Consider the following 19,371-nt stretch of genomic DNA (forward strand, 5'->3'; position numbering starts at 1 on the left):
CTTTCCTTCCATAGCTTTAAATAACATCCTTATAGAGCTGATCCTTGAGTTTTTATTTTTAACTTTTGACTTTCCAGTATGGAAAATGGGGCTGTAGCTCTATTTCCATATTCCAGATCTACTATTACCCCCCCCACCACAAACACACTCACACATGTAGAACTTCCTATTCCTCCTCTTCCTAATATCATTTTCCTAATATTGGTTAGATCAATATTCAGTGTTTACTACTTTAGCTATGCAAAATACTACTACAGTCAAGTCATATAGCATTTACTATGATTTCTTTTCTTTTCTAGTATAATATTTTGTTTTACTGAGAGTAACCATATTGACGGGTGTGAAGTGGTATCTAATTGTGTTTTTTATTTGTGTTTCTCTAATGACTAGTGATGCTGAGCATTTTAATGGCTGTTTGTAAACCTTCTTTTGAGAAATGTCTATCAAGACCTTTATTTATTTTTAAATTGGTTTATTTTTTTATTGTTGAATTGTAGAGGTTCTTTATTCATCTGGATATTAATACTTTTACCTTAGCAGATATATGATTTTCAATATTTTCACCAATTCAATGGATTGCCTTTTCTTTGTGTTGTGTCCTTTGATAAACAGAGGTTTTAAATTTTGATAAAGTCTATTTATCTTTTTCTTTTGTTGCCTGTGTTTTGGGTGTTATATCCAAGAAATCACTGCCAAATCCAATGTCACAAAACTTTCCCTCTATGTTTTCTTCTAAGGGTTTCATAGTTTTAGCTCTTAGATTTAGTTCTTTGATTTATTTCAAGTTAATTAAAATTTTTGTGGAAATATAGTTGATGTACAATATGTTAATTTCAGGTGTACTATATAATGATTTGACATTTGCATACATTATGAAATGATCACCACAATCAGTATAGAAAACATTTGTCCCCATACAAAGTTATTACTTACAAAGTTATTATATTACTGGCAATATTGCTTATGCTGTATAGTACATGCCCTGGCTTATTTATTTTGTAATTGGATGTTTGTACCTCTTAATCCCCTTCACCTATTTTGCTCCCTATCCCCTCCCCTCTGGCAACCACCTATTTGTTCTCAGTATCTATGAGTCTGTTTTCATTTTGTTTTGTTTGTTTTGTTTTTTAGATTCCACATGTAAGTGAGATCACATAATATTTGTCTTTCTCTGAATTATTTCACTTAGCACAATACCCTCTAGATCCATCCATGTTGCTGCAAATGGCAAGATTTCTTCTTTATGGTTGAGTAATATTCCATTATATATTGCCCTATATATATATATATATATATAAAATTATGGACATATATATATGGACACTTAGATTGCTTCCATATCTTAGCTATTATAAATAGTGCTGCAATGAACAGTGGTATGCATATATCTTTTCAAATTAGTGTTTTTGTTTTCTTCAGGTATATACCCAGAAGTGAAATTGCTGGACCATATGACAGTTCTATTTTTAATTTTTTGAAGAACTTACATACTATTTATCATAGTGGCTGTACCAACTTAAAATCCTACCAGTGGTGCACAAGGGTTCCCTGTTCTCCACATTCTCGCCAACATTTGTTATTTGTTGCTTTTTTAATGATAAGCCATTCTGACAGGTGTGAAGTAGTATCTCACTGTGGTTTTGACTTGTATGTCCTTGATGATTAGCGACATTGAGCATCTTTTCATGTATCTGTTGGCCATCTGAGTATCTTCTTTGGAAAAATGTCTCTTCAGGTCCTCTGCCCATTTTTAAATCAGGTTGTTTGTTTTATGATATTGAGTTGTATGAGTTCTTTGTACATTTTGGATACTAACTCCTTATCAAATATAGAATTTGCAAATATCTTCTCCCATTCAGTAAGATACTTTTTCATTTTGCTGAAAGTTTCCTTCACATTGCAAAGCTCTTTAGTTTGATGTAGTCCCATTTGTTTATTTTTGCTTTTGTTGGCCTTGCCTGAGGAGATAGATCCAAAGAATATTGCTAAGACCAATGTCAAAGAGCATACTGCCAAACATAGGCAATAAAACATACTGTAGGAATTTTATGGTGTCAGTTCTTACATTTAAGTCTTTAAGCCATTTGGAATTTACTTTTGTACATGGTGTGAGAAAGTAGTCCAGTTTAATTCTTTTGCATGTAGCTGTCCACTTTTCTCAACACCATTTATTGAAGAGGCTGTATCTTCATTGTATATTCTTGCCTCCTTTGTCTTAGATTAGTTGATCTTACAAGTATGGGTTTATTTCTAGGATCTCAATTGTGTTTCATTGATCTATGTGTCTGTTTTTGTGCCAGTAGCATAGTGTTTTGATTACTGTAGCTTTGTAGTATAGTTTGAAATCAGGGCTCTTGATAGCTCTAGCTTCATTCTTCTTTTTCAAGATTGCTTTGGCTATTCAGGGTCTTATGTGTTTCCATACAAATTTTACAATTAATTTTTCTAGTTCTGTGGAAAATGTCTGTAGTATTTTGATAGGGTTTGCATTGAATCTATAGATAGCCTTGGGCAGTATGATCATCTTAACAACATTAATTCTTGCAATCCATGAGCATGGTCTATCTTTCCATTTGTTTGTGTCATTTTCAATTTCTTTCACCAATGTCTTGCAGTTTTTCGATTACTCGTCTTTTATCTCTTTGGTTAGATTTATTCCTAGGTATTTTATTCTTTTTGATGCAATTATAAATGGAATTGTTTATTAATTTATCCTTCTGATAATTTATTATAAGTGTATGGAAGTGCAACATATTTCTGTATATTAATTTTCTCTCCTACAACTTTACTGAAATCATTTATTAGTTTAAATAGTTTTTGGTAGCATCTTTAGGATTTTCTACATATAGTATCATGTCATCTGCAAACAGCAGCAGTTTTACTTCTTCTTTTTCAATATGGATGGTATTTATTGCTTTTTCTTTTCTGACACTGTGGCTAGAACTTCCAATACTATGTTGAATAAAAGTGATGAAAGTCAGCATCTTTGTCTTGTTCCTGATCTCAGAGAAAATGCTTTCAGGTTTCACCACTGAGTATGACATTGGCTGAGGGTTTGTCATATATGGCCTTTATTATGTTGAGATCTGTTCCCGCCACACCCATTTTGTTAAGAGTTTTTATCATAAATGGATGTTGAATTTTGTCAGAAGCTTTTTCTGCATCTATTGAGATGATCATATGGATTTTATTCTTCAATTTGTTAATTTGCTTCATTATATTGATTGATTTTCAGATACTGAAGCCTCCTTGCATCCCTGGGATAAATCCCACCTCATCATGGTGCATTATCCTTTTAATGTATTATTGAATTCAGTTTGCTAATATTTTGCTAAGAGTTTTTGCATCTATGTTCATCATTGGCCTGCAATTTTCTTTTTTTGTGGTATCTTTGTCTGGTTTTGGTATCAGGGTGATGCTGGCCTCATAGAATGCTGGCCTATTTATTTTTTTTAATACTTGAGAATGATATGGGTAAAATTTGCCTGTGAAGCCATCTGGTCCTCGACTTTTGTTTGTTGGGAGTTTTTGGATTATTGATTCAATATCATTAATGGTAATCATTCTGTCCATATTTTCTATTTCTTCCTAATTCACTCTTAGAGACTGTACATTTCTTTTTTGTTTTTAGTTTTTTTTAATCTTTATTTATCTTTATTTTTTTATTGGAGAATAGTTGCTTTACAATATTGTGTGTTTATACTGTACAGCAAACTGAATCAGCTGCAGGTATACATATATCCCCACTTTTTTGGATTTCCTTCTCATTTAGGTCACCACAGAGCACTGAGTAGAGTTGCCTGTGCTATACAGTAGGTTCTCATTAGTTATCTATTTTACACATAGTATCAATAGTGTACATATGTCAATCCCAGAGATTGCACATTTCTAGCAATGTATCCATTTCTTCTAGGTTGTCCATTTTATTGGCATATTTGTACTAATTGGTACATATTGCACTAACCTCTTACAATCTTTGTATTTCTGTGGTGACAGCTGTAACTTCTTTTTCAATTCTGATTTTATTTTTATGGGCCCTCTTCCTTTTTTTCTTGGTGATTCTGGCTAAAGCTTTATTAATTTTATCTTTTTAAAGAACCAGCTTTTAGCTTAATTGATCTTTTCTACTGTTTTTTCATCTCTGTTTCATTTATTTCTGTTCTGATCTTTCTTCCTTTTCTTCTACTAAGTTTGGGTTTTGTTTGCTCTTCTTTTTCTAGTTCCTTTAGGTGTAGATTAGATTGTTCATTTGTGTTTTTTTTTGTTGTTGTTGTTTCTTGAGGTAGGCCTGTATGCTATAAATTTCCCTCTTGGAACTGCTTTGGCTGTGTCCCATAGATTCTGGAACATTTTTTTTTCCATTTTCATTTGTCTCAGGGTATATTTTTATTTTTTTGCAATTTCTTCAGTGACCATTGGTTGTTTAGAAGCATATTGTTTAGACTCCCTGTAATTTTTTCCAGTTTTTTTCCTTGTAGTTGATTTCTAATCTCATACCATTGTGTTCAGAATAGACACTTAATATGATTTCATTTTTCTTAAATTTATTGAGACTTGTTTTGTGGCCTAGCATGCGATCTATCCTGGACAATGTTTCATGTGGACTTGAAAAGTATGTGTACTCTCCTGTTTTTTTAATGGAATGTTCTGTAGATATCTATTAAGTCCATCTAGTCTAATGTTTCATTTAAGGCCCATGTTTCCTATTGACTTTCTGTCTGGATTTTCTGTACATTGATGTAAGTGGGGTGTTAAAATCCCCTAGTATTATTGTATTACCATCAATTTCTCCCTTTTTGTTTGTTATTATTTGCTTCATGTATTTAGGTGGTATTTTATACCTTTTTAATGTGTGTATCCCTTAACTACTTATTGTATACAGATGATTTTATTACTTTTGTCTTTTAACCGTTTACTAGCTTTACAAGTGGTGATCTACTACCTTTACTGTATGTCTGTCTTTACTGGTAAGAATTTTCCTTTCATAGTTTCATATTTCTAGTTGTGGCCTTTCCTTTCTGCTTAGCAGAGTCTCTTTAACATTTTTTGTCAAGCTGGTTTAGTGGTACTGAACCCTTCTAGTTTTTGCTTGTCTGTGAAATTCTTTTTCTTTCCTTTAAATCTGAATGATATCCTTGCTAGGTAGAGTATTCTTGGTTGTAGGATTTTTCCTTTCATCACTTTGAATGTACCATGCCACTCTCTTCTTGCTTGCAAAGTTTCTGCTGAAAAGTTAGCAGATGGTCTTAAGGAAGTTCCCTTGTACATAACTAGCTGGTTATTTTTCTTGCTGCTTTTAAGATTCTGTCTTTATCTTTAATTTTTGTCATTTTAAGTATCATGTGTCTTGGTGTGGACCTCTTTGGGTCCTTCTTATTTATAGTTTTTTGTGCTTCTTGGATCTGGATGTCTGTTTCCTTCCTCAGGTTAATGAATTTTTCCAGCTATTATTTCTTAAGGTCTTGACCCCTTTCTCTCTCTTCTCTCTTCTGGGACTGTGTAATACAAATGTTAGTATGCTTGATATTGCCCCAGAGGTCTCTTAAACTATCCTCATTTTTTAAAGTTCATTTTTCTTTTTTCTGTTCAGCTTGGGGGATATACACTACTTCATCTTCCAGATCACTGATCCATTCCTCTGTATCATCTAATGTATTCTTTCTTTCTAGTGTATTTTTTATTTCAGTTATAGTATTCTTCAGCTCTGATTGGTTCTTTGTATTTTTTAACTCTTTGTTGGAATTCTCACTGTGTTCATGAACATCTTTACAATCATTACCTTGAACTCTTTTTTTTGGGGGGGGAGGGCGGGTAGATTGCTTATCTCCAATACATTTGGTTCTTTTACAGAGATTTTGTTTTGTTTTTCTGTTTGGAACATATTCCTCTTTATTCTCATTTTGCCCAACTCTCTGTGTTTGTTTCTATGTGTTATGTAGGTTGGTTACATTTCCCAATCTTGGAGAACTGGCCTTATGAATGAGACGTTCTAGGGACCCAGCAGTATGTTCCCCTCTGGCCACCAGAGCTATATTCTCTAGTATGTGGATGGTGTGTGCCCTTCTGACTGACAACTGTGGGTGCACTGGTAGGGAGGGCTGGTTCTCTGTGAGTCCCTGCCTCATGTGGTGGCTACAGGCCCACTGGCAGGCAGGACTGGGTCCAGGTGTAGCTGGCAGCCCAGGGTGGCTTGGGGTTGGTACCTGCTTTCTGGAGGGAAGGTAAGCCCCCTGTGCTAATCCAGAGAGAAGATTCCAAAATGATGTTTGCCAGCACCTGTGTTATCATGGTAGAATGAGCTCCCCAAAATGGCTACCACCAGCATCTTTGCTCCTAGGGGTAGTCCCAGTTGCCTTCTGCCTTCCTGGGGGGCTCTCCAAGATCAGCAAGTGGGTCCAACCCAGGCTCCTTTCAGACTACTGGCATTACGCTAGGACTTGGGAGTATGTGAGATTTTGCATATGCTCTTTAAAAGCAGCACCTCTGTTTCTTATAGCTTTCCAGCTCTCTCAAATATAAGCCCTGCTGGTTTTCAAAGCTAGATATTCTGGGGGCTCATCTTCTTGGTGCAGGACCCAGGACTGGGGAGCCTGATATAGGACTCAGATCCCTTGCTTCTTGGAATGGACCTCTACAATTGTGATATTTCTTCTATTTGTGGGTTGCTGACCCAGGGATGTGGGTCCTGACTGTACTATGTTTCCACTTCTCCAACCTGAGTCATTGTGCTTCCTTATTTATGCTTCCTTATTTAACTCTTTTGTTATGGAAAATCTTTTCTGATAGTCTTCAGGTTGTTCTCATAGATAGGTGCTCTGAAAATAGCTGTAATTTTGGTGTGTCTGTGGGAGGAGGTGATTTCACGGTATTCCTACTCCATTATCTTGGCCACCTCTCTCCAAAATGACAAGTTAATTTTTGTATATAGTGTTAAGGTAAGGGTACAACTTAATTTTTTTTGAATGAAATTTTCCATATACCATTTGCTGAAAAGACTGACTATTCCCTTAATGTTTACATCTTTATTTCTTTTTCTAATGTTTTGCTATTCTCTTTCTAGATTTGGGTGTTGGGTTTCCTTCTGAACTGTGATTTTTCTTTTTTGTTTGTTTGTTTTTTTGCTCAACTTTTGAGAGGTTTTTCAACTCTGTCAGCCAATGGCAGTACTCACTTTTAAATTAAATATCTATTTATCTATCTATCTATCTATCTATCTATCTATCTATCTATCTATCTATCTATATATATGGGCTTCCTGGTGGTGCAGTGGTTGGGAGTCCGCCTGCCAATGCAGGGGACACGCGTTCGTGCCCTGGTCCAGGAGGATCCCACATGCTGCGGAGCGGCTAGGCCTGTGAGCCATGGCCGCTGAGCCTGCGCATCTGGAGCCTGTGCTCCGCAGCGGGAGAGGCCACAATGGTGAGAGGCCCGCATAACGCAAAAAAAAAAAAATATATATATATATATATATATATACACTTTTTTTTTAAATTTCCAAGAGCTCTTTTCTTTCTTTGTGTTATTCCTTTTTCATGTATCCAGTCATTGTTTTATGGTTGGAATATGCTCTTTTATCTTTCTAAAGAAGGATGGCTTTTAAATTATTTTGAAGTTTTCATCTCCCTACATGGTTTCTGTTTCCTCCAAGTTTTTTTTTTTTTTAATTTTGTCTTTGATACCAAACGCCTTCCCCAGATGCCTTGGTTGTTTATTTATATTCAAGAGTGGAAAATTTAAAAGCTGATGGATAGTTCTGTTTGAATGGGTAGTGCTTATTGACTGTGAGCTTTAGTGCAGGGCAATCTGGCTATTTCAAAGAGAAACTCTTGCTATTAGCATATTTAGTTCTTTTTGTTTCCAGCTAAACAAATTCTTTAGAGAAGAATCTTTCATTTTCCTATCTGGAGAATATAAACTTGGATGACGGTGTTCCAGAAGATAGGTGGGTTTGGAGGATGGTGTCTCAACATTTTGTATGTACTTAATTTGTTGACACTATCGAACCCCTCACCCTCATCAGTGCCTGCAGTTCACCAATCCATCTGCCTTCTGTTATATCCACTTCAGGGAATAAACCTACAATCTCTGCCTTAGTTGCAGAAGAGCAATTGCATGGTTGGATTATATTTGGAAACAAATTTTCAACAGAATTTGGTGTTTTAAATTCTACTTGCATTCTCATTTCAAAAAACAACATCATTGTTGTCACTAATTGCAAAACATGTTAGAGGTTCAGTGATGCAAATCAAGGTGCTTTTTGACTTTTCTTACTTCAGGCTTAGAATCCACCTTCTCAGGTATGCTAAATTAGTTCTACTTGCTGGCTTGCAGAATTTTATTGCTATTGATTTTTCTTTCATTTTCTTTCCCTTTTATTTTATTTCTTAAAAAAAATCCCTTGACTAATATTTTTATGTAGTTTTATTAGGAACGATGGTAAAAGTGTGTGTTCAAACTGCCATATTTTCCTGGATATCTATTTTAATTTTTAATGGCAAATGGGAGGTTTAAATTCTTATCAAATAATTGAACTTTTTCCTTGCCAACTTTCCTATTGCATTCATTTTTTAAAAGGTATTCCTTGAGATTTCTAAATCATTTATATTCCTTTTAGCTAATTTTTAACAATTAAGGTGCTTATATGTGCCATTTATTTTAGGGTACAATTTGAGCTAAATATCCAAACAAGTTTCCCCCAAATATAAAGCTACTTTTCTCAACAATATTTATTTGTTCCATGCTCAAAGATCTGTGATGTTTCCACTGCAGCATATTAAGTTCTAGTATATACTAGTCTGACTTGACTAATTCAGTGTATGTATTTCTCTTCCACACTCTATTATTTTAGCTTTCTAATTCTCTCTCTGCCCCCAGATTTTTGTAATACTTATCTATTTTTTAAGACTTAAGGATGAATTTTCAATAACTTTGCCAAGTCTCTCCTAAAAAATCTCATTAAAATTTGTGCAAATTTTATCACACAATTATATATAATAACATATATATCTATATTATGTATAGTACTATTCACTAAATATATGATTTTCCCTTTTCTTGAAGTTGCAAGTGGCCAAAAACCTTGCCTTCTATGGTATGTGAGTGGAAGTCATACGTATCTCCCTTCCTTCCCTTACCACTCTCTTTCCTTACCACTGCTCTAGTGATTATGGAAGCATGCGTCAAGATGTAGCCTCCATTTGCCTGGAACACCTGAGTGATGACAATGAGCCTCCCTGTTGATCTGCATTGGAAATATAGTAAGAAGAATAAATACTTAAATTTTTTTTGATAAGCTACTGAGATTTGGGGTTGTTTGGTCCCCAGTATAATGTAGCCTAGCCATAATTACAGAATTATGTTAATGATATCAACCAATTTGGGAGATCTAGAACTATCTATGATATATCTGCTATTGGATTCATTACTGTCAAGAAAAGAATGACAGGCATTAACTGCTGTATTATTACATTTATTCCAGTTGACTCTCTTGGCCAGTCCCATATCAATTCCCTTAACCCCTTTTATGCTTTTTCATCAAATTAGGCTTGCAGGTCTATGCTCCAGATAGGGTTTCCAAGGGTGCGGGATAAGGCTATGGATCCTTAGATCCTGTATTAATCTGTATCTGGGCATAGATTTCATGAGGTAAACTTTCTTCTTAAGGGTTCAGCTTTTCTGCTTTTCCTCTTGATATACTCCCCAGCCCCACCATTCGAGATTTATGCCATTAGAAGGAAGTCTCTGCACAATCATTGATGAGAAACTATTGGCTCACTTTCTACCTAAGGCCTTAGTTTTCTGTGGCTTCCTTTCAAATCACTATGAGTGAAGGAAGGGCCAGTTCAGGCATTCAAAGGCTGAGTCTACCTGTGCATGGAAATGGCACAGAAAAGGGTAAAAGTTAGAAGCAATTAAAAAAAAATTTCCCTCCCAGACCCTTGGAGATCCACTGAAGCAGAGGTGCATGTGTTCTTTGTGTATTAAAGAATCAATGGATATCTACCCATCCTTCTGGTTACCAATGCTGTTCTATAGTACAACATTTCCTTTTTCTTCAGGGTATGAAACTAGGGTGCATTTTCCAGCCTCTCCTGCAGTTAAGGTGAGCCATAGAATGTGGGTGGCAGACAGTTCAAGGTCTCATCTCTAAACCTTTTCTTATGCAGTGCTCATCTTCTAGTCAGATCCAATGGAGGACTCCAAGGTGATGAAAAGGGTAGAGTCCCTGGATGTAAGGAGCCTGGGTTTTCTTGTCAACCCAGTGGACTGACCGTGAGTAATAAATAAACTGCTATTGTACTATGTTACTGATCTTTGCAGTTATGTGTTATAACCGTTAGCCTATCCTGACATAAAGAGAATAGTTACAAATAAAATTGTGGGTTTTATAGAGTAAATCCTCTGTGAGGTGGGGATGTAGGGAAGCGTAGTTTGTGTTTATGCAATATTAATTAGTTTATAATATCTAATTGGATGGATATGAAAAAGTCAATTAATTATGTTTTACCTAAAAAGGATAGAAACTGGCTTAATTGATGGGCTATTTTAATATTAGGTGATAGGTAAAACCTGAGAAATATGAAGTAATGTTATTATAGTCTATGGATGTTTCTCTTTTGCAGTTATTATCTAAGATTCATAGCTCATGTGTAATCATATGATCATATTGTTGTTTGAAACTTTCCTAATGAATTAAAAATTAAGAAAGTAAATATCTTGTATTAAGTTACTTATGCTCACTCACTTGTATTAAGAAGTAGCAATACTTTCATACAGAGGAACTCTTCTTGGCTAACTTGAAGCTTCACAAACTCCTGTGGGATCTGCCACATGGTAAGGCATAATGAATAGAATGATGATTCCTTCATCCGCTGTCTTGCACCACACACAACACACAAAAGAAAAAGCAACAGGAAAAGAAAAAAAACACAGAGTAGCTTAGCCAGTTTATGTAATGTATCAGAGATTATGAGATTTAGTAATTACCTGACTTATTGAAAATGACTTTTTATAAACAAACTCAATATTTGGAATTTTAAATGTCTTCTAAATTTAGTCACAATACTGGATTTTTGAAGTTAGAAAATTATATTAAATACACATTAACTGTGATTAATGTTGTTTCTCACTTTTATTATCACATTTTAAAAACCTAAACCAAGAAAGGAGAGCAAAGTTGTGGGAGTTGAAAAGAAAAAGTTGTGGTGCTGAGGAACACTCAGGAAATACTTTATTTACTGATTTTTTTTCCTGTGAAAAACACAAATAAAATTTTGTGTGCAATCCAATGGGAGAGTGAATTCAATTCACAGAAATTGAATAGTATAGAATAGTTCAGTGCACTCAGTTTAGAGTATCCAGTATAAAATAGTTACACTGTGAACTATTCTAGAGGAAATGTATGGTGATATAGAAAAGACAACATTAACAAGCATTAAATAATTGACAAGACAAACACAAATTCTGAATGTTGAGGAAATTTACTTAAGGCATTTTCTCAACTCTGTACTGTTTTGTAATATTTGTGCTAGTCAAAAAGTGAACAGGAATAGCGGACAAAAAAACTAGATTTTGACTCAGAAGAGCTAAGATTCTTTGGCAAATTATGCAATCTCCTCTGCCTCAGTTTCCTGGACTGTGAAATAAAGGGTGCTGATTCCTTACCAACTTCAAGGGATTGTAGGAAAAAATGGAATAAAATATATGAAAGTTACCTGTAATCTGTAAAGACTTATCCAAATATAAATTATCATGTTATATAATTCTGAGTCAGCATGCACCATTAGGACAGTATAAATATTTTCATGAAAAGATTCTTACTCAGTTTAAGGTTACATGTAGAAAGTTAATTACATTAATTCCAATATAATGAAGCAAATTGAATTCAATATTTATTTTTCAATGTTTTAAATAAATTACCAGTCTAAGTTTTCCTCTAGGAAGAGAGATAATTTTTTTACTTTTTGAAGGTAAGTCAATACTTTCATGCAAAAATATTCCTCATTTAATTCATTATCTTCATTACTACCAATGTAAAAATTTTAATTGGATAAACTAAATATTTACTTCTGTCTTTAAGTATATTTCTTGATACATTTTTGAAGTTTAAAAAATTTTGATTTGTGACAACTATTGAAGTAAAAGAAAAAAGCTCCAAATGTCAAATCACTGATAAAATAATACAATTTTATTAATGTTGTCATTTAAAGCTATATCCTGAGGTAGTTCTAAGAAACCTTTCAGGAAAATTCTATTATTTAGGACACTAGATGGTGTGATCATCTGTTGAAATGTAATTTTCAAGATTATCCTACGTATATACTTTTGATAACAATAACAACAAATGTCAAGTTACTACTTACTCATTTAGTATTAGATCAGGTGCAAAATACAGCATCTGTCCACTGACATGCTTATAAGATCTCCATCCTAGTCCAAATACCATTAAGCTCATCCAAGAATACTGGATGAGAGTTATCTGGTCATCAATATGTAAGTTTCGAAAACCTACAAAATAAATTTACATATAAAATGATCACAAAAATCACTTTGTCAAAAACCTTAAAAATAAATAAAAATTTGAAAATAGATGTAAGTAGGGTAATGTAATATAATGTTTTCAATCTCAATATATTTACACAAAAAAGCAGGAAATAATAATAGAGTCCAAAACACTAAAAAGAAGAAGAGGCTCTGGAATTTATTAAAATTAGTCACTGTGATTTAGCATTTCTGGGAATTCACTAATTAAATCAAACATCTATCATTCATTCACGCAACACTCATTTATTGAGAGCCAATTGTATGCCAGGCACTGTGGTAAAATGTTGCGGTTATGAAGATGAGTAAGACACAACCGTTGCCCTTAAAAGAAGCTTGCAACTCAACAGGAGAGATAAGCACATAAGTATTGCGATAGAGAAGGTAAGAGGGAATACACCAGGCAATAGGAAGATCAGGAAAATTGCCCCCAAACAGAAATAATGCCTGAACAGATTAGAGTCAGTTGGTTGAGGAATCTTAATTCTTTGGGATTTAAACATAAATTGGTTTTATTTTGTAAAACCACTGCTCTCAATTATGCTACATCTAGTTTTTCTTTAACAATCCTTAATTAAATTTTGGGTAGATTCCATAGTTTTCTGGTCACTTTTGCTTTCTGAAACTTAATCCAGTCTCATTTTAAACTCCCATATGGCTTAAGAGGTTTAGAGTCTGTGGGTATGGGTGTGTTTGTGTGTGTGTGTGTGTGTGTGTGTGTGTGTGTGTGGTGTGAATGCTCTGGTCTTTCACACCTTCACAACCTCCCTCTTTTAGACCTTTCTCTGGTGTTGGTGGCAGAGGAAGGATGGCAGGGAAAAGGCAAGTGTATCTTCACTTACACAAAGTTTTCTCTCCATCTCTTTCTAATTCTCTTTTTGCCCGCTTGGGGGAAGATGACCAGCTCAGCACTGATGGGCTTGAAGGAGGGAGGGGTAAAGGGGTGCTTGGAGGCATGGGCTGGGGTCAGATCGTTGATGGTCTTGTATTCCTATTAAGGAGCAATGGGAGTGATATAGCCTGATTTATATTATGCACAGCTCATTGGTAGCCATGTGGAGGATGGATTCAAGGGAAAGGGTCCGAGGTTAGGGAGAGAAATTGGGAGCTATGGCCAAAGTCCAGGTGAGAGATGATAAAAACCTGAAATAAGTCAACAGGTAGAAGTAGAGAAGATAGAGTGCATCAGAGAAATGTTTAAAGAGTAAAATCAAAGAAATCTGGCAAGTGATAGTACATAGGTAGGAGAAAGAGGGAGTCAAATAGATCTTACAGTTTTTTTACTTGAATGGTGGGTGATGATAACAGCATTACTGAGACAAAATAAAGGAGGAGAAACAGGTTAGAGAAAAAATAGTAAGTTTTGGACCTGTTTGAGGGACTGATGGAATATCCACATACATGTGAATTAGAGGTATGAGGAGTTATCGGAGCAAAAGATATAACATTTAATTTATGTGTACCTGAAACAATAAAAGTGAATGAAATATTTCATTAAAGGTATAAAGAAAAACAAGTGTATTGGTAGGAACCTCAACCACTTTCTGTACAGCTTTTTAAATAGTGTCTATTCCTTCAAAAAGTCTCACTGAAGTCCACTTACAAATGGCCTATTTCAAAAGTAAAACCAAAGCAAAACTTAATTCCTTAGATCTCAAGGGCAAAAGAAATTTATTTCCTGATTCAGTTAACTATCTCAAGGCAGGTAGCAGAAAAGCCTATCTATCTTCTCTCCATACGTTCCAGGTAGTCCCGACTTCATGCGAATAGTAGGAAGACTGCTATTCCCTTCCTAGAAATTCTTAGTCTCAAATGAACCCAAAACAACCCTAGCACATATTCATAAATAGTGGTACCATAGCAGATATTTGGCCCTTTTTTGGGGGGAGGGTGACTTTTCAGTGTTTCACTTTCTCCCCTGCCTCCTTCTCTCCCTCCCTTTTTTCCTCTATGCAAATAGAGTTTCCCATTGATTGTAGTTTAGTGAGCGCAAGTCCCCCACTTTCCCATCAAGGAAGTTGGCTAAGGCCTCTTCTCCTGGGCTTGTGATCTAGGTTTGATCTGTGGAACACCTACTACCTGGACTTTGAAGCAAAAAATAGTAAAACAAAGATTAACATATGGTTAGGCTTTACTTGTGATGGTGGTAGTGCCTAATGACAGTGGGATCCAATGGGGACATTTATGATTTGTTTATTGGCCCTCCAGAGATGCCTTGGTTTCTGCCTACTTTCCAGACTTGTCCTCTAGCTTCTATTCAGTGAATCCCTGATGTCTTTTCAGAAAATTATTTTTTTCTTTTCTTTTTTTTTTTTTTTGTGAAGCTCAACTGTTTTTTCGTGGGGGGGTTGTAGTTGTTTTACAATGTTGTGTTAGTTTCTACTGTACAGTGAAGTGGAGTTCCCTGTGTGCTATACAGCAGGTTCTTATTAGTTAAGTATTTTATACATATTAGTATATATATGTCAATCCCAATCTCCCAATTCATCCTTGTTTTGTTTTTAATAGCCAGAGGCATTTTGTTTTTGTTTTTTTAAATTAATAGAGTTGGTGTTTATTGCTTACATTCTGATTTATTCAGGTGTAGAAAGACTCCCTAAATAACTAGCCAAGAAAAATTTGGCATGCAATTTTCATAATTCTCTTTTTATTTTCATATGCCATATATACATCTTAAAGTTCATGTTTATATATTTTACCTCTCTGTTTTTTAAAAAAATTATGAGTCAGTCAATACAATAGATCTAATACAGAAATGCCACTTGTAAACTGAATATTTTATAGTAATAGTAATTAGTTCTTCCACCAAGTTTAGGATCATTTGATAAGAAATAAATAAACTTTCCTAATTTTTGCAAAGCAAGACCCCCTCAAGGGAGGCACATATAGACTTGGTCTATTTTTAGTATATTATAATATAAAAGGCAAATCTTGCTGAAATAACTTAAAACTTATGAAATTACCAATATTTATAGCAGAAAGTATATTCTTTCTATTTAACAGAATGGAAAACAACTCAGAAAATAGCTTTATTTACTCCCCCTTTTAGAGGGCTTATCTGAGATAAATGTACAATGTTAAATTGACTTGAACATACTTGGTACAGAAGTGCAATTTTTTTTTTTACCATTAACTGTAATATCATTCATTACTTTATACTGAAACAAAGACGGGAACACTGAGATCAAATTCCCATTGATGATAATGATCAGGTAAACTCAGTACATTTGAGATGAGGATCAAAATGAAAACCTTCACACAGAGAAGTGATGGATGACCCGTAATTGTGTTCAACAAGTAGTAAAGAAAAATGCCCTTTCCTTTAAAGTGACTTGACTTGATAATTTCTGTCACAAGCTGTCCAATCCTTAATGTCTAAGAAAAAACTGAAAAGAAAGTGTACAGTAACACATGGCCTATATGACCTCCTAGGTTCTCCTGGCTTAATTCCAGAGTTTCAATAAAATATACAGGCTGTGCTCCTCTAAAAACTGTCTCATACTGAAATAGTTAATCTACAACAAGGGCAGAGCACTAACTACCTCAGCACCTTATGACACAAAGCATGAACTTTAAGGAACACAAAATACCTTCAGCACAATAAATGTAATCACCAACATATGTATGATGACATTATGAATAAGGACATGATGGGTAATGATTTAAGGCAGCATAGTTCTTTCATACCAATTCCAAAATTTAAATTTCTATAAATATTCTTTAAGCACCTGTTTGGGATGAAGCATTATGTTTGCAACTCGGCATAAAGACTAGAAAGATGCTGTTTCTGCCTTTAACACTTGTAGTCTGTGAGACAGACAGATAAGTAGAACATAATTACCACTGAAGCGTGACAGTGGTGTGGTTGACAAAGGCAAGGGTGAAGTGCTCGGAGAGAAAAGGGGCCTTTGGCTTCAGTCTGGGAAGGCACAGGAAAATCTTTCTAGGGGAAGGTTGATTAGCATCCTGAAGGCTACTTAGGGACTAGCCGGGGAAGATGTAGGAGAAAAGAAGGGCCTCCAGGTAGGGAAAACAATATGGACGAAGAAAGGCAGGAAATCGAGCAAAGAGCTTTGTGGGAACTGAAGCTTAAGGTGCTTGAAGTGGGAGAGTGAGAGAAAATGTGCAAACTCAGGAGGCAGATCACAGAAGGGCCTGGGGTACTAAGGCTAAGAACTCTGGCTTTGTTCTGGAAAGGGAAGGGAATAACATAATTGATTATAATTGTTTTTGAAAGATGATTCTGATGGCAGAATTGAGTATGGTTTGGGGGTAGTGTGAAACTGTGGTAATAGTGTCAGTCAGGGGTCTACGACCGAAATCTAGGAAAAAATGACGAGGACCTAAACTAGCTCAAGGCAGTAGCAGTGTAAATATCGTGGATAATGAATCATATCTATAATAAGCAGAGGTGACAGAATTTGATAACTAATTAGACAGGAGGTGAAGGAGAAAAGTAAGCCAAGGATTATAATCAAGATTCTGTCTGCAGTGCCATTTCAAGATACAGAAAAAGGCCTTAGGCTCACGGAGCAGAAGGTCATATTGGCTTGGAAGTTCATTCAGGTGGAAATGTGTAATAAGCAGTAGAAATATATGGTCCAGTAGTTCTGTAGAGGGTCTGGGTTGGTACCATGTAATTAGGAGTCATCGGAATATAGTGGTAGTTGAAAACAAGGCCATGAGTGAGCACATCCAGCCTTGCAGACTGAGAAACTAATGGAATATAAGATGGAACCAGGAAATGCTAAATTCATGGTGTGAGTGGCAGAACAAATCCACAAAGGAAACAGGAGATATGTAAATTGAGAGAAACATATCTGTCTGGAAGGCAAGTGACGAACGCCAAAGGAAGAGGTTTGGCAAGACATGGTTACTTTGGCAATGGCCCCAGAGGCATGTGAAACATGTTAAGGGCTGAAAGTATTCATTTGATTTGATAAGTAAAACATTTTGGCGACATTGGCAATAGAAATGTCAGTGGAATAGGATATCAGAAAAATCATTGTTTAAAGTCTTCATAAAAGTATTATCAAAGCCTGACTTTACTCTTAGAAGGCTAATCTCATTTCTTTTCTATCACTTTGTTGGGGAAAGAATTTAATTTATTCACTTGATTTGGGGCGAGAGAAAAACATCTTTTGTCACACATGCAATGCCTATCACTGACTCAAAAGATATTTTGGCATGCTTCAAAGGCAGAAAACCAGACAAAGGACTGTTCGAGTCCTCTGATATTGATGATTGCAAGTAGTCTGGCTAGCTGAGACCAAGAAGTAAGGTATGTTTAAAAATGTCAAAGCATTGACCTGAATAGATTTTTTTCACCAACTAAATAGAAGAATCAAGACAACATTTATAAAAAGGAAATATTTCTCGCAAACCTCTCTGTCACATCAATTCTGCTACAATGTATTAATATACAGGATGAAGAATATTTAAAGATGAAATTGGACTGGGAATGAGTACTTAATGATTTAACTTCCAAAGCCTACCCTGACTCAGCCCATAATGTATGCCTCTAAATTTACTTTCTGCCACTCTCCCCAATATAACTTTATTGTCAGTGGTTTCTTAATACTTGGATGATGAAACCCCCAGGAGGCCAGTAGTGTTTGAGAAACCATATGCACAAATGTATTTTTTCTCAATCAACAGCTATTAAAAGTTTTAATTACTATGCCGTGGGGGAAGGTATGATGACATTTTTTTATGTTACTAAGGGACCTTCACACCTGAAAAGATTGAGAACCATTCTTATGCTGGTCTAATTCATTGTTTGCCAAACATACCTCATGACTTCCTTATTTTACACCACCAGCCACACTATTCCTTCTATCCAGAATGCTTTCTTGTCTTAACCATGATTTATCAGAGTCTCATTTCTCCTTCATGGTGTACTTTAACTGAAACCTTGTCTCTGAATCCTTCTCTTGTCCCTGAAGCCAAAAATGTTCTTCTGTCCCCATTTTTAAAAATCTGTATCTTATGCCACTTTCACATACGTCTATAGTTGACCTTTGAACAACATGGGTTTGAACTGGGTCCACTCACCCAGGATTTTTTTCAGTACTACAGTACTACATGATCCGCAGTTGGCTGAACCTGTGGATGCAGAACTGGGCTCACTGTGAAGTTACATGTGGACTTTTGACTGCTCGGAGGATCAGTGTCCCTAGCTCCCACATTGTACTAGGGTCAACTGTATAGTTGTTTGGGTGTCTTATATTCCGTTGGATTGAATGTTCCTTAACAGAGGGAATATGTCTTGTTCATTTTTTAAATTTTGTAAATATTGTATTGCTTCAAGTTTCAAATAAGAAAACATTACCCACTGAAATTATAGCTAAATGTCAATGGGAAATCATTCATGTATAGGTACAATATGTCAGAGGCAATGTATCCTAAGAGACCACTTGTAAATGTACTGTCATGAGGCTGAAGTATCTTGCAAGTCTCCATTAAATAGAAACAAAGATATCTCTGAAATACTATGGGAACAATGTTAAATACAATGCAATTATTGTAACAGGTCCAAGATAAAAGAAAAGCATAGACAAAGGTGAAATGAGAATCCCTGACCAGGCAACATAAATCCTCTCAGGGACCTGCAGATACATGCCTTGAGGCCCTCATGCATGCTGTCACCTTGGTAATGATTATCATTCTGCAGCTGATCTTTTTTTCTCCGGAGAAATTTTTAATATTATCTTTTTTCTTGGCAAAGTTAAAGGGCATTGGTTTATTTGGATAAACACATATAATCTACAAGTTTTATTTCTTGAGCAAACACTTATTATATACAGTGTTTTAACTTCAAATCCCTACAGG

General features: G+C 35.3%; 1 protein-coding gene across 2 annotated transcripts in view; it reads right to left on the minus strand.

Annotated features, from left to right (window-relative positions):
• Positions 1-19,371, minus strand: part of PGR (progesterone receptor) — a 99,162-nt gene that overhangs the window by 6,004 nt on the left and 73,787 nt on the right. For both annotated transcript variants that reach the window (XM_060160267.1, XM_060160266.1), the window contains 2 exons: positions 12,363-12,507; positions 10,745-10,875 (listed from right to left, as the gene is read on the minus strand). In XM_060160267.1, coding sequence (XP_060016250.1) covers positions 10,745-10,875; positions 12,363-12,507 — 276 coding nt within the window. The remainder of the gene's footprint in view (positions 1-10,744; positions 10,876-12,362; positions 12,508-19,371) is intronic.

Source organism: Lagenorhynchus albirostris, chromosome 9 (genome assembly GCF_949774975.1).
Source record: "Lagenorhynchus albirostris chromosome 9, mLagAlb1.1, whole genome shotgun sequence".
Classification (NCBI taxonomy): domain Eukaryota; kingdom Metazoa; phylum Chordata; class Mammalia; order Artiodactyla; family Delphinidae; genus Lagenorhynchus; species Lagenorhynchus albirostris.